This window comes from Vespula pensylvanica, chromosome 3, assembly GCF_014466175.1.
Source record: "Vespula pensylvanica isolate Volc-1 chromosome 3, ASM1446617v1, whole genome shotgun sequence".
In the NCBI taxonomy this organism is placed as follows: Eukaryota; Metazoa; Arthropoda; class Insecta; order Hymenoptera; family Vespidae; genus Vespula; species Vespula pensylvanica.
In genome coordinates, this window is record NC_057687.1 from 4,633,893 (window position 1) to 4,656,379 (window position 22,487).

General features: G+C 41.1%; 1 protein-coding gene across 8 annotated transcripts in view; it reads right to left on the reverse strand.

The window, feature by feature from the left end:
- LOC122627623 (nucleolysin TIAR) overlaps positions 1 to 22,487 on the reverse strand; it is a 386,513-nt gene that overhangs the window by 78,894 nt on the left and 285,132 nt on the right. For all 8 annotated transcript variants that reach the window (XM_043808893.1, XM_043808891.1, XM_043808897.1 and 5 more), the window contains one exon: positions 1,771 to 1,858. In XM_043808893.1, the coding sequence (XP_043664828.1) occupies positions 1,771 to 1,858 (88 nt within the window). The remainder of the gene's footprint in view (positions 1 to 1,770; positions 1,859 to 22,487) is intronic.

Sequence of the window (22,487 nt, forward strand, 5' to 3'; positions counted from 1 at the left end):
TGCCATTCCCCTTTTCCCCTCTCCTTCTTTCTCTTCCTCCTCGTTATTTCGTTATAAAGACCGTATCAATTTATGCTTACCGACTTTGAGTAGAAATATCAATAAAATAAAATATCATTCATAATTAATGCCACGCCAACACATGATATAATTCGCAATTTGAAGAATATTATATTTCACGGTGATCTGGCCTGCAAAATATGTTTGCAAATACGATTTAAATACATATAATAATTAGAGAATATTGATGTATACTTAAATATCGAATTATGCGTAGTATGTTTATGCGTATTGCGCGACGAAATGTTTCACCCTTTAGGATAATTAATTGCAATGTAAATACATAGATAAGTGTAGATAATGATCGAATCGACTGTCGAATTTTACAATTCGAATTTTTCTATGCGTAGTTGAATTCTCTTGAAAATTATTTAATGCATCTAAGTTTGTGCAATATGTCTATGAAAGAATCGTTACAATTTCTTTTTTTTTTTGTTTTTTTTTATAGTTTTATTGTATATTCAAACAAAAAGAAATGTTTGTTAAATACTCGTTTTTACAATTCTGTATATTCCGAAGGATCTCCAAAACGAGTTTTGGTACAATTTTGCAACGATCGCCCACGTCCTTTATCTCGCTCTTTCATTGCTTTTCTTTTTTCCTTGTTCTATTTTCATTTTTTTCTCTATACACGCACGACGTATTTCACGATCGACGGACTTTCTATTCCTCGTCCCCGAAAAAATATTACCTTTTGGCGCGACCCGCCTCGGCGCCAAATCGAAATCATATCGGCGAATTCAGACAAGAGGCCGGCATTTCCCGTTGCGCTGTATACAATGCCGATACAATCAATCAGGCACAAAGGGTGAGAGAATGAACGTGTGTATGTATGAGAGTGAGAGAGGGAGGAATGACGGAATTTCGTTTCTGACTTCTGTGGAGTCACGGCCGACTTGTTCTCTTCGCGATATCATCGTCCCACCTTTAAATCGTCTCTCTCTCTCTTTCTCTCTTTCTCTCTCTCTCTCTCTCTCTCTCTCTGTTTCTATCGATCAACTGGTTTAGGAGGAATATACAAGGTCAGCGCAGTAACTCCCGGCCAGCGATCACGGAGATATACGCGTTATTATCGTTTCGCGTCGGTGGTGCATCATGAAACGTCCCGACGATGATGGAAACTCGTAAAAGTTCCTTGGTTAGAGAGAAGAGAGGGAGAGAGAGAGAAAGAGAGAGAGAGAGAGAGAGAGGAAAGTGAGGAAGAGAGAAAGAGGCCGAATGCGCTCGTTAAAAATGTAATAAACGAACGATACCGTTTGATAAAACAAAATATTCTGATTTACCATTTATCCTTCTGCGACTTCTGGAAATTTCATTGCAACCTCTAAGAAAGTTTTAGCGTGCTTAGACACGGAAGTATACGGTTATACTGCAGTTTCAGAACGAACCATTATGTCTTCAAACTTGTCTATATATTTTTTTATATTAAGGATGATCGTAAATTTTCTTCTTGAATATGATTGTTTTTTTTTGAATATTAATCAAGATATAGATTAGTAATGATTATTATGGTTAATGAGGATGAACATCGTCGATTATATTATGACCAAAAACGAAACATAAATATATGTGTCCTCCATCGAGAAAGAGAAGGATCATTGGTTGCATTATGGCGCTATATTATCGCGCTCGTATAGAGCAGCAACTAGGCTACGCTAGGAGAAGGACGACGGTAAGTCGTCCTTAATGAGGAAGATTAAGAGGACTTACGAGATCTCGCCAAAGGGAGCGAAGGCTTCCCTCAAGGTCTGCGTCTCGATCTCCGGGCTCAGGTCTCCTACGAATATGTGGTAGTGTTCTGAAACAGAGAGTATAAAAGGTCTTCGTTAGAGTGATTAAATCTATACGATGAACTAATATAATATATATGTATATATATATGCAAGTATGCGACTATAATAAAAAGAGAATAATAATTGAAAAATTATCATTATCATTGAAAATTACATGTAATAAAATTTAATAGTAGTATCCTTGATCAGAGAACGTGACCGTAATTTCAATGTTCCACTTAAATATATTATAATATACAGTAAATAATATGAAATGTACGAAGACAAATATGAGAAAAATTAAGAAAAATTTCGAAAAGATACATTAATGCTACGATATTATTTTACAGCCGATTGGAAATCTCCGTATGGACTGTTATCGTTCGGCCAACGTTTTAGATTAAGTATGATTACTAGAAGGACAGAATCCATGTGTTTATTTGGTGTATTAGTAAATATTTTGATACGATCTATTCTAACTAGATTATACGTCGATTTTATACATAAAACAATTTTACGAGATTCGTTCTCTCTCAATGACAACTGTACACGGTTATATATATATATATATATATATATATATATATATATATATATATCAACATATTTATAATACGTTTAGAAAACAATGAAACGATAAAAGAAAAATCTTACCAGATATTAGATCTACCTTTGAAAGATTTTTGTTATTACTACACAAAAAACAAATAAGAATCGTTTTAATACTCTTCGAAGCTCGAACTGGCATGATGAAATCGAACAAAGGGAAGAGATAAAGAAGATATCTGGCTATCTTCTATTAGTTCAGATCGATGCTCCAATAAGATCGATCGATATTTATTGTTTTACGAGAGTTCCGAGCGCTTTTCGATATCTATATGTGATATCTTATTGTAATTTATATTACAATACCTCGTCAATCGTTAGAATTTACATAATATTATAATATTTATATAATACATAATATACATATATATATATATTTATATTTATATTATATGTATATGTATAGTCTTTAAATTATAACAATGTGAAGGATATAAAATAAAGCAGTAATTAATTGTTTTTGGTCGAGCAATCAGTGTTGTCCATGAAATAGGTAATGACCAATAATGACCGGCGTCGGCGTCGTGGTGCAACGAAAATCCTTTCAGGAACGTATGATGAAAATTCTATCGCCTGTTCCTATTTTCAGGATTGTATCAATGGTATAATGATGTTTCTTCGATAATAATGATTTTTTATGAAGACTTTACGTTGCGCGTGCAATGTCATACGTTATATACTCCGCACAACGTATATGTTCTAGAGAATCTGTTTGAGGTAAGCCAGAACGTCGTCGCGTTGCCTATTCTTTAGGTATTCAACACAATTATCGCGGCTTCGCAAAAGCGTCGGCCGAGCGTAAAATCACAGCAAGGGTATCCCTCGCTTTCAACGTTCCTATTAAAATTGCAACCGGTAATTTAGCATTGTTAGGTTAGGTAGATACCTTGGATAATACCGCGTGCACCCCATATTTATTCGCGGCCTTTGTTTGCATTTGCTTTGGCCCTCCGGCGACTACACGAGAAAGATAAAGAAAGAAAGAGAGAAAGAGAGAGAAAGAGAGAAAGAGAAAAAGAATATGAACGAGAGAAAAAGTTAGATAGAATCGATACTGATCGTACGAAAGAGCAATATTTATAAACCAAAATAATTAAAAATTATTATTATAATTTAAAATATTTACGATTCCGTAGAGGATATCAGGAATATCTTTATTCGTATATTCTACCGTCGATAATTATATAAATTATCGAATACTTAGTGAGAAAAAGATCGAATAATTTCGAATATCTAAAGCACAGGATCGAACTTTGGAATATTATTTATTACTCAACGTCCTGAAGATAGTCACTATTCCGTTCTCTTCCGCCAAAATAACTGTTCGAGCGCCAAGAGTACTTTTTTGCAGGCTCGCTTAAATCTAATTCGTCGTATAATTGAAGGGAAAGGCGTCGGGATTGATTTCGAATTCAGTTGTGGGTAAATCGAGAGACTATCGAATTTGCTTCGATCGTTAATCATTCTCGTTTAATGTCTCTCCACTCTCCCTCTCTCCCTTTCCCTCTCTTCATCTCTCTCTTTCTTTCTCTTCTTCTTCGTCTCTATGTAAACACACATACTCGCACACATGAACTTCAAACCATTGGAAAGTATTTTTAGCTTCAGCGGAAACTCACGCGTTAATTTATTACTCGCTCGAGGTTGGCTTTCGTCTCGATTGGTATATTAGCTTTTATAGGAAAGAAGGCTGGCGTAACATCGTGCCCGGGAAATTGAGAAAAATACTTAAGCGACGTAACTCTGTGCAACAGAGAGAGAGAGAGAGAGAGAGAGAGGGAGGGAGAGAGAGAGAGAGAGAGAGAGAGAGAGAGAATAAAAAGAAGGTCGTTTGGATTCGAAGCTGAGTCAGAAACTCGGCGAGAAAGCCGAGAGTGGGCCGGCTGCTAGTCGGCTTTCGCCGAATCTGGAGTTATGGAAATTTTCTTCTACGGCAATAAATAATATTTGCACCAGCAAGCAGGAAAGACGCGGTAAAACTGTCGATATAGTGTACGCGCGAGAGACCGGTACTTTCAAGCTCTCTCCATACTTTCTACTCGTAGCCCATACACCAGCCCTTTACCCCCACTACCATTACCACCTTTCATCCCTTCCTACCCCCTTTCAACCCCATTGTCGGCACCTACGCGCCGCGGCTTTACCGTGTTCGCTGAATATGCATTCCGTTCTTGCGAAATCCAGTTCGTTTACTCTATCCCTAATTGCTCCACTTTGCTCTAGAGTTTAAGATGGATTCTCCATTTATTACCATTGACGTGCCAGTTTGTTGACCTCATTTGCATTTTTTACCAACTCGTCGTCGTCCATCGTCTGCGACACAGAATCTTCGAAATTTTCGAGATCGAGATAGGAATTAGAAGACCTCGTGCAAATTTACCTTTGGTCGAGTGACATCTTTCCCTATTAGCATATCACGTTGACTGCAACGCAAGATCTTTCTCTATCTCACTTTCTTCTTATTTCAACGACCTCGCGACGTCGTCTTACACTTCTCATCGAATCAAGAATAAGAGATCTCGAATTACCTCAAGAAAACCGCCGACGCTTCTTCGTTTTCCCCTCACTTTATCTCTTTCTATCTACTTCACGGTGCTTTTGTCTAATGCTCGAAAATCACATTAGCGTCGTTAATAAGTACTCGAGAGTTCTATCGACTTCGGAAAATCATCATTCTCCTTCCCTTATCCAATGGCGAATCTGATCTCACTGGAGTTACTTCGATCGGATCAACGAACGTTATCCTTTCATTTCTTCAACCCCTTATCGACCCCCATTCACTTTCTTTTTTTCTTATTCTTCGTCTTTGCTTTCACCGTCACCTTCAAAGAAGGTAGGATGCAACGGGTAACTAGGTTAAGAAGCAGTAGTCGAAAATCGAGTTATACCTACGAAGAAATAGAAGAGAAGTAGAAAGGGAAGGAAAAGGGATAGGAGAAGGGCCGCCCATGCTACCGGGAGGATAGTTTCACTGAAGGAGTTGAGGAGGGTGGTTTGATTACAATCGGTTTGATGGTCTACCCCCGAGGAGGTTTTGGTCGGCACATAGAAACGTTCACAGACACATACAGATACATATACGGTGAGCTCATTCTGGTGAATTAGTTCGAAAGCTCGTCATCTACTCCTCGGTCATCGTATCTCGAGTAGAGGATATCGAGGCTCCCGTTTGATAGATATCGTTTCTTTTAAAAGGAATCGACAAAATTTCATTATTTTCCACGTCGACGTGAACGACGACATTTCGTCGCACATCATACGATGTCATTCTTTTCGTCAATAAACGTCCCATGCAACGACCACATCAAATTTTTGAATAATTAGAATTTCACATTCCCATTTATGAGAGGCGTTATTAAAACTTTTCTTTCCGCGTTCGTTCTACTCAGTCAACTAGTATCCCGATTTCAGTTAGTAGTAGTGTACTATGTATGGTTGAAGAAGAGAAACCTTTTTGAAGAAAGAGGAAACAGGAGAAAAAAGAAGACGAAGGTTAGAGAAGGAAGAACCTTTAAGAGTTCTCGCCAGCTTTCCATGTTATTTGACGCTTCGTATAAAGGCAAGAATTCTTCATGCTCTCGAGGAATTCTTCAAAAAGAGAACGATATAAGGAGCGAAAGATCATGTAGACGGATGACTGCAGGAACCGTCTGTTGGTTGGAAAAAAGAAATTTATATGGGAAGTCTGTAAAACGATCGAATCGTTGGTAACGATGTAAATAGAGAAAGAGAGGGAAAGAGGAGAAGAGGAAGAGAGATAGAGAGAGAGAGAGAGAGAGAGAGAGAGAGAGACAAATACAGAGAGAAAGAGAGCATCATAGCGTATTACTGTCTACCGAACGTTCGACGAAGGGCTTTTCAATAAAGCTGGAGTAATGGAGCGTCATTTATTATTGCAGCTAGGCTTCTCTTTCTAACGCAGGAGGCCTGAAAGAGCATATATGAGAGAGAGAGAGAGAGAGAGAGAGAGAGAGAGAGAGAGAGAGAGAGAGAGAGAGAGAGAGAGAGATGAAGCTATATGAATTCTCGCATGTATTCGTGAGCCTGGTCAGCCGAGTTAACCCCTGCTAATACAGTTTTGCTGAAGCTGGACAGCACGATGATTCCGGTTGAGTGGCGAGTCTGGTACCACCGGTATTATTATAGTCATCGTTCACGTCGACAGACCCGGTAGCCAACGATGACGGATGCGCAAACATAATTATTATCACCGTCGTCATCGCAATCGTGCGCGTCAACGATCGCGGCTGCTGTTGGCTCTCGCGAAGATCGTTAAAATTCTAATGATATTATTCGTCTCTACCAAGTTTCGAGCGTTCTCGCCCGTGTTAGGTAATCTCTACGTAGATTGGAGAAGCAATAATAACATATATGATGTTGAGTTACGTTTCTAATTTTTATGCGATAATTCATGAACCTGGTCATCGCGTGTCAAATTTTGCATATACTCCCACGGGAAAATTCATATTTAAAATTAATTTTTATATTATACATGTGGTTGTTAACGAAGAACTAAATTGTATAATTTCGTTCTTAATGTTGCAATTTTTTTCATATTGAATAGTTAGATATAATAGTTAATGACAATTCATTAATACTTTAATATCATAAAGAAGTGATCATTCAACCAAAGGATTATTCCTTCTTCTTTTTTTACAGTACAAAGTAACGATCATCGAGATACGATAAACGTTACTCGATCTTTATTTTTCTTTTTTCCATACAACAGTCGTTTAATCGACGAGGAGAGTTTTCCAGTTTCTTCACTTATCGTTCGGGTAAGAGGTACTCGTTCGAAACGAGAGTTTTTTGAAAGCGTAACGTTTCTAAAGAAGGGTTCAAAGAAGAGAGAAAAGAGTTTGTAGTATGTAAAGGAGAACGCTCTCGTGGTGGGAAGTACTCGATCGATCACGAGGCTCGATAACTCGAGCCGTTCAAGCTCAGAAATATGATTACTTTTTCGCCAAAGACGATTATGGACCATTTTTTTTTAAATAATCCGTTCTGCAATATCGCAAAGCTTTTCGAGAATTCTCTAGAAAGGGAATCTAAAAAGAAAGAAACAAAAAAGAAAGAAAGAAAGAAAGAAAGAAAGAAAGAAAGAAATAAAGTGTTGATATTAAAAACTAATTCGATATAAAAAAGGAACGAAAAAATTGAAAGGAAAGAAAAATCATTGACCAATTATTATTGTTTCGTGACCGATTCCTTAATACCGCAATAACGTCGAATTATTTCTAGAAGTGTAAATCTGCGAATCATTGGGTAAAAGATTTAAATATTAAAGAGCAGCTTGAGTGTTCCCTATCGAAAAACTCGAAAATGTTTCGCTTGGAATTAGTCGCTTTTTCTTTGGCTTACTTGTCCGGTAAACGGCTCGATCTTTCACTACGTGCCACTCTAAAGGACGGATTGCTTCCGGTAGAGAAGGACGAATGCGAGTGGACAACGATTCGAGCCACGTGTCACGATCTTATCTTATATATGTGTATATATATATATATATATATATATATATATATATATGTATGTATATATGTAGCTATGTAAAAGTACAGAAAGGGAGAGACGAGGAAAGTATAGAAAACGATGGGTATATAGATAGAAAAGAAGGAAGAACGTGCTTTAAGAACTATCGAACGGTTCTATCGATAATGCCAGAGAAGAAAACGTAGAAAAGTCGATCGTAGATCAAGCCTTTCCTTAATTTCCCGGGACAATCGTTGATTTACAATGGCTGGTAGACAGCGAAATTCAGGCTCTGGTCGAATGTTCCTTGCATTCCTTCTTTTTCTCTTTCTCTTTATCTTTCTCCTCTTTCTCTCCTTTTCTCTCTTTCTCTTTTTCTAGTGATAAAAAGATAGGATGATAGCAAGATACACGAAGTCTCTGAGGAGAATAGGGATCTACCCTCCTCTGTTAAATGCTAGAGCAATGACCAACGGCCTCGACCAAGACCTCTATTAATTTGGAGGGTAGTGAAAATCTAGCGGTGTGAACACAATTGAATCTACGTTCGGTCGATCGCTTGGTTTCGTAATCAACGACGACAACAACAACAACAACAACAACAACAACAACAACGACGACGACGACGACGACGACGACGACGAAGACAAGGATGACCATGAACAGGCCGATGTAGAACGTAGCAAGAGAAGTGGGAGTTGTGGTAAGGTGGTTGGCAAGGTGTGGCGGAACACATATGGTGCTCATAAACCTCTGAGAACCCTGGCTTAGGATTTCGCGGATCGGAAATATGGGTCACATCCCGGCCGACTCGAGCCGACCGTGAATCGCCCTTTCAACGATCTCCTCCGATTGGTCGACGGACGATTTCATGGCGTAATCGATGAACGCCACGCAACGCCCTGCCCGTTATTGGCTCGGTCACGATAGGATCTTGCTAGCTTGGCCGGGCCTCGGTATGCACTTTAAATACACGTCGTCGTCTCCGATGGTGGAATGCTCGGAGAACGTTTCTTTCGATTTACCTTTATCGAATCTACCGACGAAACTTTTTCCATCTTCCGACAAAATTTCATGCCTTTTTTTTCTTTTTTCCTTTTTCTTTTTTTTTTCTTTTAACTCGAAATATCCCAGAACCGTGTGCGATTTAATAGGAGAATTTATACGCTCCGTGATATCGGTAGATGATAACAACTCGCTGACGTTTCGTGCGAGAATGGAGGGTTGAACTTTTTTTTTGTTTCTGTCTGTTTTTATTTTTTTTATCTTTTTTTTTTTCGCTCGATGTTGTCTTTTAGGATCTACGTTTGTTTTATTTACGATTCGTTGTCACATCGATAGCGTTAGCTTCGATGAAAATGTCGTTCGTTGTTATGAAATGAATTTGATATAAAACGCTCGACCCTTTATAGTTTGTTGCTTTTTTTTATTCGTAAATTTTGTATAATGGTTTTTTGGGTTGTACCGTTTCAATAGAAAAGTATGTTTCAGAAAGAGAGAGAGAAAGAGAGAAAGAGAGAGAAGCGTTTAAACGTGATAGTTGGCACAAGGAAAATTCTAAGGTCGAAAATTTGAGAATACTCGGTTGCACACGTTCCACCTGAGTACTCGTTAAATCATACCCTTAGGAAAGACCGGTCAGAATTTTCGTGAGTGCCGATGGCGAGTCGAGGAAAGTCAGGAAACCGTGAAAAGCATTTGTCCGCGTGAAAACACCTTCGGAGATACCCTAACAAGGACCGGCCTTCTCTCTTTCCACTCTCTTCAGTCGTCTGTTCTATCGTCTCGGAGTTCTCTTCTAGTCGAGCGAAGTGTTGGGGTCGCTGGAGTCAAGGATTGCTCCGACAAAAAGAAAAAGAAAGGAGAACGGCGAATTCCACTTGGAGAATCGAGGAAATCAAGCCGATACGAGTTTGATTTAAACTCTAACTAAGCAATCACACGAAGTTGATCGAGTTGCGGCCAATCAGCGGTTAATTCGTACATTTGTATTCACCGGTGATCTCTCCTACCTCCGTTGATAGTGGTAGTAGTGATGATAGTGGTAGTGGTGGTGGTAGTGGTGGTGGTGGGTGCTACCCTCTTTTATACGAGCGTCTTATTCTCCCCACTTCGTTTCGCGGCAGAGCTACCATTGTCGGTCCTTGTCTTCTATCGCTTACTCTTTCTAAATCCCATCTACGTAGCAAGAGAATCTCACCTCACCTCGTCTCACCTTACCACATTGTGTCCATCTTACTCTCTCTTTCTTTCTTTCTCTCTCTCTCTCTCTCTCTCTCTCTCTCTCTTATTTTTTTTTTCTTTCACTTCGTTTTATTTTCTCGATCGGTCGATCGGTAATAAACAGTTGATCCGCACTCTATTGGGATTTTAACCAGATTGACTCCCGCCGGAACTCTTCCTCGATTGTTTCTACCGCGAGCGATTTCCTATACGATTCTCGCCTCGAATATTGCCGTTGCTCGTGGGAATAGATCGGTATTGAAACGTTATCGGAGAAAGCAACGATTCGAGTGTTCCGTAACAACGAGGCGGTATCGCGCTACGGTGCTCTTTCTTCGATGCTTCGTTGATCTAAAGAAAAAAAATAAAATAAAATAAAGGAAAGAAGAAAAAAAGAGGAGGAGGAAGACTAAGAAAAAAGGAAGAAGGAAAGAAAGGGAAGAAAAAAACAGGAGAAAGAATGAAGCGACGAGGGATAGGGGGAATGAAAGAGGGAAAGGAAAAAAAAAGTCGCGGACGTAGTTGGAAAGAAAAGTCATTAGCGATTGTGGCCTGAGTGCACTTTTCACTGTGCAACTTCTTCCTCCTCTGCCCCACTCATTCTTTTTCTCTCTCTCTTTCCTTCTCTCTTTCTTGCACGAGCATTAAAATCGTTATCCTTTCGGGAAGGCATAACGACGGCCCGGAAAAATATTTTATTACGAGTGATTATACGCGACGTCCGATGGATACAATACGAACAAAACGGATTATTATCACGGATCTTTTACAAAATTGGAATTGTCGGTTCCCCTCTTTTTTTTTTTTTTTGTTACTATTATTCTTTTCCTTCCATTTATTTTTATGTTATTTTATTTTATATTATTTCATTTTATTTCGTTTTATTTTATTTTATTTTATTTTATTTTATTTTATTTTATTTTATTTTCATTGTCAGAGAAATGTCACGTTCGTCGAGATTAATGAAGGCGTTGCACAGCGGCCGAACAATGATCGATCTCTTAATTAATGAGGTTACAAATCAATTAGCGATCTACGCGTCGGGCTAATTAATTTCTTTGTTAGCGCACTGGCGATTCCTCGATAGTCGCGATACGATTCACGCAAGCGCGTCAATTCCTCGCTCCCTTCTCGCAGCCCCGTTTGATCGTAGCTGATGTGTGCATCTGTTATATCGCGAACCGTAGGCTAGCCCATCGGCCTCCCGATACATTCGTAACAATACTACAGAATCGAAAGTGTATTGTCGACCGTATAATGGAAGCACTTTGCGACAAATTGGTTGTTCTGCTAGCAGGATATGCTAGCGAGTATAACGCTCTTTCTCTTTAAAAGACCACTGTTCAAACATTTTCAAATACGTTTTAGTTTCATTTAAGAATTCGAAACGATTAATTAAATTTTGCTAATCATGGATGTTTATGATTTGAATTAATTTAAGTTAACGATGAACAATAATTTTTATAGTACATATTTGTACAGTAATATTGTTTCTCTATTTCTTTTTCCGTCGATGATGAATTTTTATTTCGATCGATTGTTCTCTTTTATCCGTTTTGATTTATTATTGGCAAATCGCGACACCTCTTCCTTCCTCACGATTCGCGTATCCACATTTGTCAAAGGATTGACGATCTCGTTATAGAAGTAGAGAAAATCGCTGGACGAAATCGGTTTTAATGTATCATCGAATTCGTTGGCTAGTGCCTCTTAAAATATAGTCGCTTGCGAATCGGGGTGGATAGGCTTAAAGCAAATATTTATGTCCAACTAGGAAAGTCGACGTTGATCGTATGATTAATGGCGATCCCCTAAAGTCGAATATGCCTTGAATTTAGATGTGAGCTCTGTTCCATTCCCACTCTCTAAAGAGTTACTAAACCTCTAATCTCCTCACGACCTGCATAAATACGTTTCTACGAATTAGAAATTCTCTTGGAAAAGCTAATCTAATATACGAAAACAATTAACTCTTCTCTCTTGTAGGGGGGAATAAAGCCGACGAATGGTTACGTTTCTTGAGCGTCTTCATTGATCTACTAAGAGAGGGTAGTAAATAGATGTATCTAATTGAACAAAGTTTTTGATAATTACTGTGGCAATGAAAGAGATATTTCTTAATTATTTTTACAAATTTCTCTCGTGGTAGCTTTATGTATAGATTGTCATCCGAAAAATTGGTAAATGCTTTGCGAACTGTTCGAATCGAAGAAAAGGGGGAGAGAGTGAGAGAGAGAGAGAGAAAGAATAAAAAAAAGAGATAGGAATATCAACGTGATTTAATCTTACGGAGAATAGTTTTTATCCAAGCTGTTGGTAGGTCGACGTCACGAAAAAAGCTCGTTGTTTCCAAAGATACCCTCGTTTATTGCTCTTCCGAGCTCATAGCTCGTCGACAGTTTCGAAACAAAGGGAAGATGTAGAGTCGGTACGCGTCCTACCGAGAGAGCGAGTTTTAGCCGATAGTTTTTATTTCGTCAGCTTTGTGAGTGTTGAAAGAGAAAGAGGGATAGAAAAATAGAAAAAAGAGAGAGAAAGAGAAAGAATACGTATATGTGTTTGCGTACGTGTCTGTGTGTCTGTGTGTGTGTGTATGTGTGTGTATGGCTGTGTATATGTGTATACGTACTCGTTCACCAAACGCTATAGCTGGCATCGATAGGGCGCTCACGCGGGCTCAACTGTAAATCGTCGTGATTTAGGGGATGAACGACATATTGGGCAATGCATGGGGCTCGAAGTAGGGGGTAAGGCCGGCGTATAGCATAGGAGCGTCGCGTATGGTATGGCAGCGGCGTACCTGCAGCGACGCGATGCATGATGCATCGTCCCTAGACGAACGTAGATACGTCTCGCGTCCGATTTGTCCATCGGACTTTTGGGAAAGAGTAGGGGGCTTGCCTCTTTCTACCAGCCGATCGACCACCGCCTCTACTTGTCGATAATTTTAATCACGATCATGACGTTACTAACACAGTTAAATCGAAAAATTCCTCTGAAAAATATATTCGTAGATTGTTCGGAGTCTTGGTTTCAAGTAAACCTTGTTTCTCTCTCTCTCTCTCTCTCTCTCTCTCTCTCTCTCTCTCTCTCTTTCTATGCTTTGTCTCTATTTCTCTTTGTCTTTATCTGTCTCTCTCTCCTTTCGTGTCTCTGTTTCTCTCCGTCTGTCTCTCTTTCTTCTTGTCTCTCTCTCTCTGTCTCTTGGAGATCTGCTTTTACTCCTTTCTATCCTTGTGAACGGTTGTCTGATGTACATTGAATCAGCTTAATTAAATGGTCTCTAGGTAGAGCATGATTCCCCACCTTGCCGACGATCGACGGCATTTGCGCGTTCGCGTGGTTCTATATGTGTACCTACGAGAAAGCAAGAGAGATAGAGAGAGAGAGAGAGAGAGAGAGAGAGAGAGAGAGAGAGCTGTATACACAGCTATCGTGTATCCATCAGCGTGCGTGGTGGCGCGATGCCAAATTGATGCTGTTTGCCGTCGCTCTAAGCCTCAATCTGCCCGGTTGTACCGGCACGATCCTAACACGCGCGCGCTAAGCTCGTCGCATTATGGATACGACGTATCTAACGGCATAGCCGGTACTCTCGGGTAGTGGTGAAGCGCTATCGCACCACAATATCCGTGCTCTTCTCTCTCTCTCTCTCTCTCTCTCTCTCTCTCTCTCTTTCCCCCCTCTAACTTATAGTTGAGTTCTCTTCCTCTTCACCTTCTCGTATACACATTCTCCTGAGAGCGCTGACTATTTGCAGCTAGCGCGACCCCGAGTCCTTTAGCGGCGTGACGCGCGAGGCGAGGGTGACAAACCGATAGAACGCTTTGACGCTCTTGAGAAAGAGAGAGAGAGAGAGAGAGAGAGAGAGAGAGAGAGAGAGAGAGAGAGAGAGAGAGAGAGAGAGAGAGAGAGAGAGGAAAACTTTAGTCGAAACGACCGAGCGGTTAAACGGGGTACATATTTACGTCGCGGTGTAATAGAGAAAGTTCCGGAGGAAAGCCGACGCCAACGAGCCTCGGATCTACCGCTTTTCAGCAAAACTAAAGTGGATCTTGCGATTATGATCGACTGAGATATTCGAAACAGAAGAGAAATACAGATGAGAGAGAAGTAGACATTACGTTCGATGGTTAAGGATTTCTTCTGTCTTTTACCTTCTATTATTTTCTGAATTTCTGTTAAAGCAGTTTATTTTTTTCTTCCCGATTCCAAGAACATTCGTATGATTCGTTTATTTTCTATACAAAGCGAGATCTGTGAAAGATAAAGATAAAGATGAAGAGAGAAAGAGATAGATAGAGTGGATGAGGATGAAAAATATTCAGAGGTTCGAATAATAATCCAACGATTAAAGATTATATCGTTTCGTAGTAATATTTCCTTTTGTCCAAGTTTCCTAATTGAATCTCCGAATGTTCGCTCGTTTATTAGCTAACATTCGATACGATATCCCGACTGAACTCTTACTAGGGGAAATTCACTAGATTTCTCGCGAATAATACTTGTCGATTCGTCGCGACGACGTCGATGGGAGGACCGACTCGAGAAGATTGAGAACGTTACGTTGCTTAATGCGAGATGACATTGATGGAACGACGAGGACGTTAGGATGTACGAAAAATTAATCTTATCTCGGATCATTGGTCCTCGGATCGGGCGGCGATTACATGGCAAATGTTTGCCCGTGGTCTGAGCGGCGTTGAGTATCGACCAGCTTCTTCGAGTAGGAAGCATCTCCCTTCTCCTTCTTCTTCTTCTGCTTCTTCTTCTTCTTCTTCATCTCCACTTCCATCTACTCATTCTCCTCCTACTTTTCCTCCCTCCTTCCTTTCTCCTCCTCCTTCTTCTCGTCCCCTCCTCTTCTGTCTTTCCTTATTCTCAATCGAGTCTAGCTTTCCTATCGGACGAGATCCCGTTCTCGTGGAAAAGAAGCAACGAAGGATATGGAGAGATGGAGTGAGACGAGAACGGTGAGAGAAAAGAACAAGAGGAAATGCTTTTTTTACGATTATCGAGAAGAGGATCGAGATTACGGTCCTCGCTGGAGAAGCAGTGCACATCGTCTTTGCTATCCTCTTTCTTTCTTTCTCTTCTTTCTTCCATATTCTCTTTCTTCGTTCTTCGAAGAGGTCAATATGAAAAAAGTCTCGACAAAAAATGACAGACTAACTTTTACTTCAGGGGTAATAAAAATGACGACTCTGTTGCACGAGCTTTCGAAAAGGGGAACATATAGGAGGCCATCGTAGCTTCGTCACGGAATGTCGTCTCGATATTTCTAAAAATCGATGATGTCTCACTTCGAATTTCGATGTCACGGAAAAATGAGCTTCTTTCATTGTTTTTTTCTTTTTTTTTTTTTCCGAAGAACGAATAGTCTCGTCATTCTTTTTTCCCCTGTTTTCTTTCCTTTAAAACTATCCCCGATACTCCGTTACGAGAGGGCTCGTTGAGTCATGTTTATCGATTCGGTTAGGTTCGCGTGACGCGCGTTATTTCTTCGAAACTAACGATGGACGCATTAATGCGTAGCACGATGCAACGAGCTACGATAGATATTCGCTCGTGCACGAGCGAGTCAAAGAAAGCCGCTTCGACGTGGCAGGTCTGATTCGAAAAGATCGAGTTTGATATTCCGCTTGCCTGCTCGCTCTTGGGATCGGTTGGACGTGACGTATTTTTGGTTGACGGCTAGTTTGCGCAGAAACGGTGTGCTTTTTCGAGAGACCGAGAGACCGAGAGAGAGAGGGAGAGAGAAAGAGAGAAAGAGAAAAAGTCGATCGTATCCGTGAGTGATGCAGGTCGAAAAAGAGAGCGATAGAAAGAGAGAGGGTAGAAAGTGAGACAGAAAGTGAGAGAGAGAAATGTGGACGATGGCCGGCCATCTCCGGAGGGATACAAATTCATGTCGATGCAGCACAAAGTGGCGTCCACCACTTCTCAACCCATTCACCCTCATCCCCCTCTTTCCCACCCTTTTTTCAACTCTCTTTTTCTTTCCTTCTACTCGTCCCTTCTCTCTCTTTCTCGCCATTTCACCGAGCGCCCCTTCGACATTGGTTCGGGCGTTCCTATCGATCTAGGCAGGCTAAAAACTCGTGGAAACCACCGTCGGCAGCTTTTGCGGGCACCGCTTAGCGGGATGTCGTGTGGATGCATCGACGTTGAGGAAAGAGCGAGAGAGAGAGAGAGAGAGACAGAGGGAAAGAGTGAAAGAGAGAGACAGAGATAGACATTGGAAAGAGGTTCTTTTTGCTTGAGAATGCCAAAGGCTGCTTTAAGCAGCACGACGAATGGAAGAGGAGAAGAGACGAGAAAGAGAGAAAGGGACAGATAGAAACCGGGAAATCGAGTTCCAAAAGAGGGAAAATACGAATCTCCTTGTGAAAACGTGCGATGCGAATGGAGAGAAGGGTCGCTTTAATTGTCCGCGCTGAACGATTTTTATTTCCTAGAGAAACATTACGATGGGTATTTTGAAATCTAATCGTACGAATTCGTGTATTTAAGATCGGCTTAAAATGAACGTGAAGTGGGTAGTTTTTAAAAAAAACTACAGTTCGTTGTTAGGTAAAAATGCAGAATTATATGAATTTAAAAAGAGAAAGAGAGAGAGAGAGAGGGTAGAGGGGGGGGGGAAAGGTAATGAAGGGAAGAAAAACTTTCGGTTGTTAGTGAAAACGCAGTATTATACACTGAAGAGTATGAAAAATCCGATAGCGTATAGACCATGCAGATAGTATTCTCTTTTTTTTTCCTCTTTGTTTCTCTTCCTGTATTTTTTTTTTATGATGCTACCCCATTAAAAGGCAAAGAATCTTCGGACGAAGAGATGCAGGTCGTTCGTGTAATATCTCGAAGGAAGATACGAGCGGACGGGTTGGACGAACGGTCATTTGGGAGAAAGCTTAGAAGCGGAACGTTATCATAGTCAAATATAAATAGGGCGTCGTCTGTGAAAGAATGGACCGTGGCTATTACGAAACTTTTTACCGGTTACCCTTTGTGAGCATTAAGTGCCACGAGGGACAACACTATGGACAGAGAAAAAGAAAGAGAGAGAGAAAGAGAGAGAGAGAGAGAGAGAGAGAGAGAGAACATTGCGTCGATCTAATGGTAGCATTCTCTTTGTTCCATCAGCTTGTTACCCTCTTCATACGAGTTTTCTGTCTGTCTCTATCTATCTTTCTCTTCTCTACGTTATACCCCTCTTTGGAGAAAACTAGAACACGTAGTAACTCGTGTGATTAATTGCTCATTATGTTAATATCCCAGCGAGCAAACCTTCGTGATAAAAAGATATCCCTTTCATCCCTTTCCCGTATCTTCTTGCACCCTTACCGAAACATTCCAGAGTATGAGAAAGAGAGAGAAAGAGAGAGAAAGAGAGAAAGAGAGAGAGAGAGAGAGAGAGAGAGAGAGAGAGAAAAGCTGTAATTAATCCATCGTTATTAATTACTCCCTACGATAGCGATTTATAGGCGAAAGTTCTATCGAATTTCTCGTTGGAATCGGAACGCATTTTCATCCAGGCCGCAATTAACCGAATAATTTTTCGAAAGGTTGCTTCCTCTTCTTCGGCATGTCGACACCGATAGGAGGGAAAGAGAGAAAGAGAAAAAAAGAGAGGTAGAGAGATAGTGAGATAGAGAGAGAGAGAGAGAGAGAGAGGGAGAGAGAGAAAGAAACGAACAGGCATCGTTATAAGGTCTCCCCTAGAAGCCACGTTGACTATACTTACGGATCAATATTTTCCAGATCCGAATTACACGCGGTCGGAGATAGCACACCCATAATTAAACCGAATATTTCGTTTGGTCTCGAACTCTGCCGAGCGTTCTGGTAACGCGAGCGAAGTGCTTTCATTAAATCCCGGCCCTCTCGTCGGTGAGCTGCTGCTATCTCTCTCTCTCTCTCTCTCACTCTCCCTCTCTCTCACTCTCCCTCTCTCTCGTTCTCTTTCTCTCTCATTCTCTTCCCTCTACACGTTGCACTCGAAAACGACGAAAAATATTTTCCGCCATTCGTTCGGCACGACAATGTAGCGTGCATTTTAAAAATCCCCGGAGGAATATTAAATATTCGAAGGAAGAGTAGGAGAAGGAAAGAATTTTTGTTTGAATTCGGATAAAAGGCACGGAGGACATTATAGGAGAGGGATTACACAGAAAGGGAGAAAAAGATAGGGTGGAAGAGAGAGACAGACAGATGGAGAGAAAGAGAGAGAGAGAGAGAGAGAGACGCTAGGGAGTTCGCGTACCGTTGGTGAATGCGCACGCAACTTTTTACGTTTTGACGTCGAAGGAAAAAGTTTGTCGAACAGCGAAAAGTTGTGTGAAAAATTGGCTGTCGATTTGCTGATTGACGGGAGAGATGGTCGAGCATGGCCGAATTGCGCCGCGTTCACAGAAGATACGATGAACGTGCGGGTTACTGATAGTAAGAGGGGGAGAGGGGTAAGTTGAGAAACGAAGAAGACGAGGAAGAAGCGGTTTGAGAGTTGTGGGTGGAGCATCTTCGGAAAAAGAGAGAGAAAGAGAGAGACAGAGAGAGAGAGAGAGAAACCAACCGCGGCCAAGAGTGCACATTCAGCAGCTTTACTCGATCGCCTTCGGAATATAAATTTGCAACATTATCGCCTCCTAGAGAGAGTGTTCCAGTACTATCTTTCTCGCTCTTTCTCTCATCGGCACGGCTTTCCCGAGACACGTGGAGTACCCATAAAGGGCACACTTCGATCGCCCATCAAATGGATTTCGAATTTCTTTTCTCAGTTCGAGGCCGCCTCGCTTTCGAATCTCCGATAACTCGATTACCGATTTATTCATCGTTCGGAAATCATCGGTGCTCTTAACCGAGACGCTTCGAATTCAACGAGATATTTACATCGCTTTTACCCTCGTCGATCGTCCCTAAGACGACATACCCATCTGAGAGGACTTCTCTCTTTCTCTCTTTCTATCTATCCATCTCTATCTCTATCTCGCTTGGAACACATCCAGACGCAAGGATTTTAGAAAATCGATGATGTGCCTTAGAAAATTCCTGAATATCTACCTGAGAGAAAGAGAGAGAGAAAGAGGGGGGGGGGAAGAGAAAGAGGAAGAGAGAGAGAGAGAGAGAGAGAGAGAGAGAGAGAATTGAGAGTTCTTCCCCTTTTAAAGAGCATCCCGTTAAAGTTGGCGCCATCCAAAATATTTTTCTACCCTCGATTCATATCGAAAAATTCAAATCGACGTTCCCCGATACACCTACGATAGAAAAGTTTGCCGACGTCGGCGTGGTTAGATTGTTAACAATAACTAAAAATTGTTCAGTACGTTGTCGTCGTTGTCGTCGTCGTTGTCGGCGTCGTCGTCGTCGTCGTCGTCGTCGTCGAGGTGACACGTAGCTGCAGGGTATTACTAACTACTGTAAGCTCGAGATTAAAGTTTGCGCAACATCGATGTTGTTATGAGTCCCTGGGGTATATTTTGTACGGCAGCTTGCGCTAACAATGCCTGAAACATAAGCCGTGCTGTATAATCGTAACGCGGATTTGTATCGATCCCGGTCGACTTTTTAATTAACCGTACAGGAATAATCCTATTGCATGGCTCCTGTATTTTTTTGTTCCACAATGGAAGACGGTAATACCAATGGTATCGCTTATCTTCTACCCTTCTTCCTCCACTTTACTTACAAAATATTTATTTTACTACTTTGTATAATACTTTCGTTTTGGCATGATCCGAGATACGAAAGAATTGTTATTTCTCTTTCGTGTTTATCATCTAGACAATTTTTCATATAACATATCAAAATATACTTGCCAAAAGGAACGTCTATATTCTTGAAAATTTGATCGTCCAAAAATTCGACATATACCGACGTTCGAAATCGTTCGAAGGTTCGGTCGTGTAACGCGTCAATCCCTGGCATAATAAATCGACTTTATTTTCTCTCTCCCTCCCTCTCTCTCTCTCTCTCTCTCTCTCTCTCTCTCTTTCTCCATCTCTCTTTATCTCTCTGTCTTCCTAGTTCTAGAAGGACCGTTAAAGGGGTCTCGCAATTTTTCGAGGGCGCTGAAAGTCCGTGTTCTCGCGCGATAACAGCGTGGGATGGAGGCTTTCACGAGGTTGGCCTGTACGTAGCACAGGCTCTCTTTTCTTCTAGCGGAGCTCCGATAACTGGAGCGATCAGAAAAGTTTGCGTAACGGGAGATGGTGGGTCGTCGATAAGAGAAGGGTGAAATTGAAGACGGAGAGGATCGAAAGAGCGAGAGAGATGGGTCTGTTGTCGTGTTAGGGGAGGGGTGTCTTCTTCTAGATAAGACCGATCGCTTGCATTGATCAGCAGCGAGCATGTAGGGTTGGTTAGTCAAACTTCCTCCCCTTCTTTTGCCCTCTTCTCTTTCTTACCATCCTAAACTATTCTCGCGCATATACAATAGAATCAAAAATGTCGTATACTTATAATACTCTCGAACGTAGCTTTCTTGATACGCGATCAGCTGCAGAAACACGCGATGCATACTAAGATTCTGATTCGGACATCACAATTAACTAATGGACTGGTGCTGCCTGCCGAACTTGCGCAAAGTTCTCTGCTCGAAACTACCCGAACAACTTTACGTTTCGAGATCCATTTTAGAAATAGTGCTTTCTCGTTATCGGTCATCCTATCAATTCTCTCTACATCCCTATTTATCTTTCCACGAATTTTGGAAGAATCGATCGGTCGTCCAGGTTGGAAGGAATAATAATAATAAAAAAGTAAAGCCGGAGTTGTCGTTCGAAGAAGCGATCGGCCACATTGAATTTTTCATCGAACGATCTACCTAAGGCTGTCACTTTACCGATGACAAAGCGATAGATTTCAAGGCGAAGATTTCCAGGCTCCATGGATTCTCGGTTCTTGCGAGAAAAGAGAAGAAAATGAAGAGCGAGGGTGAAACTTGCGGAGTGGGAGGAAGGGTAGTTGAAAAAAGTTGATGAGTGATTTATAATAGGAAGAATAATGGAAAGTGGGTTGGCCGGAGAGCGCTGCTGAAAGGAGGGTGAGTGAGGGTTGGGATAGAAGAGAGGGAAGCCGCGTCGACGGCTCGTTTATTAGTGGAGCACACTCTCTCCCTCTCTCTTTCTCTCTCTTTCTCTCTCTTTCTCTTTATACTTTACTACTGCCGTGGCCGCTGGGTCCACGGCCCAACAGAGTTGTAATTAATTACCAAAGTAATTATCTGATGATTTAGGAACTCACCCTCCCCTATCCTCCCCCTCCTCCCGTCTACTTCCACTCTCACGCCTCTAGATTAACACGCCGAAACTCAAACGAATTACTATTATCCATATTCGAAAACTAACCATCGGCGGCAGTAAGGCGCGAGTTTTGAGGCCGTGGGAGGAGTCTAAAGGGTCGAAGGAGTGCTTTGGTGAAATCGAGAGGCGATGAGAAGGAACGCGGGCCGAGCTCTGGAAAGTTTTCACTTCGTTCGTGCGCACCGATTAGAGTTTGGCAATCAAACGGTATTACATTACACAATGCTCTTTCTTATTATTATTTCATTGATCGATAGATCGATCGAATCGATCGATCGATCTATCGATCTGCTTGTCTTCCTATTTCTCATTCAAATTCTTTTTCTTCCTGTACGAACGACGTATACCTCTTTTTCATTACATTTTAAATATAACTTTTGGTATGATACATTAGTTCAGTGGAAATTTATTGTTAATTACTTGATAATAATTATCAATAATTTTCTATAATATGATAGGTATCGCTCAATAACATTATTGATAATTATAGTGTACATTTATCAATAAGAAACCTTTTAAACGCATCTATATAAATAGGTATATGCGTGTACGAATAAAAGGCTTAATAACAGGTATTTAAAAAATTAAAACACAGATCGTATCTATTACACGTTTCAAAAGGAAGGAAAAAAGAAGAAGGGAAGAAAAAATATCGAGGACTTGGATCGATTTTAACGTAAATCAAACGTTCGGGAAAAGGAATCCTGGTGATAGTGGAAGGGTTGCTCGTTAATTAAACGCATATCACGAGGCACTTATCGATTAGAACGCCGGCGTGGCGACTAATTATATGGCGAACGCAATGTACGTTTACGCAGAAGCGAAGTGCCGTGCCGTGTCGTGCCGTTCCGTTGGATATCTATAATTGGGTACCGTGTCGTGGTCTTGTACAGCATCGAACGTCGTTCCTGTCTCCTCCGCGTGTATATCCGCCGTTACAGCACCATTATGAAATCCAGGAGGGTGATACGCATAGATGTGGGTTGGAAAGAGGGGTTTGGAAGGCTAGGGTGGCGTCTAGATCGACGTTGGTGAACAGTAGGAGGATCATCGTTTG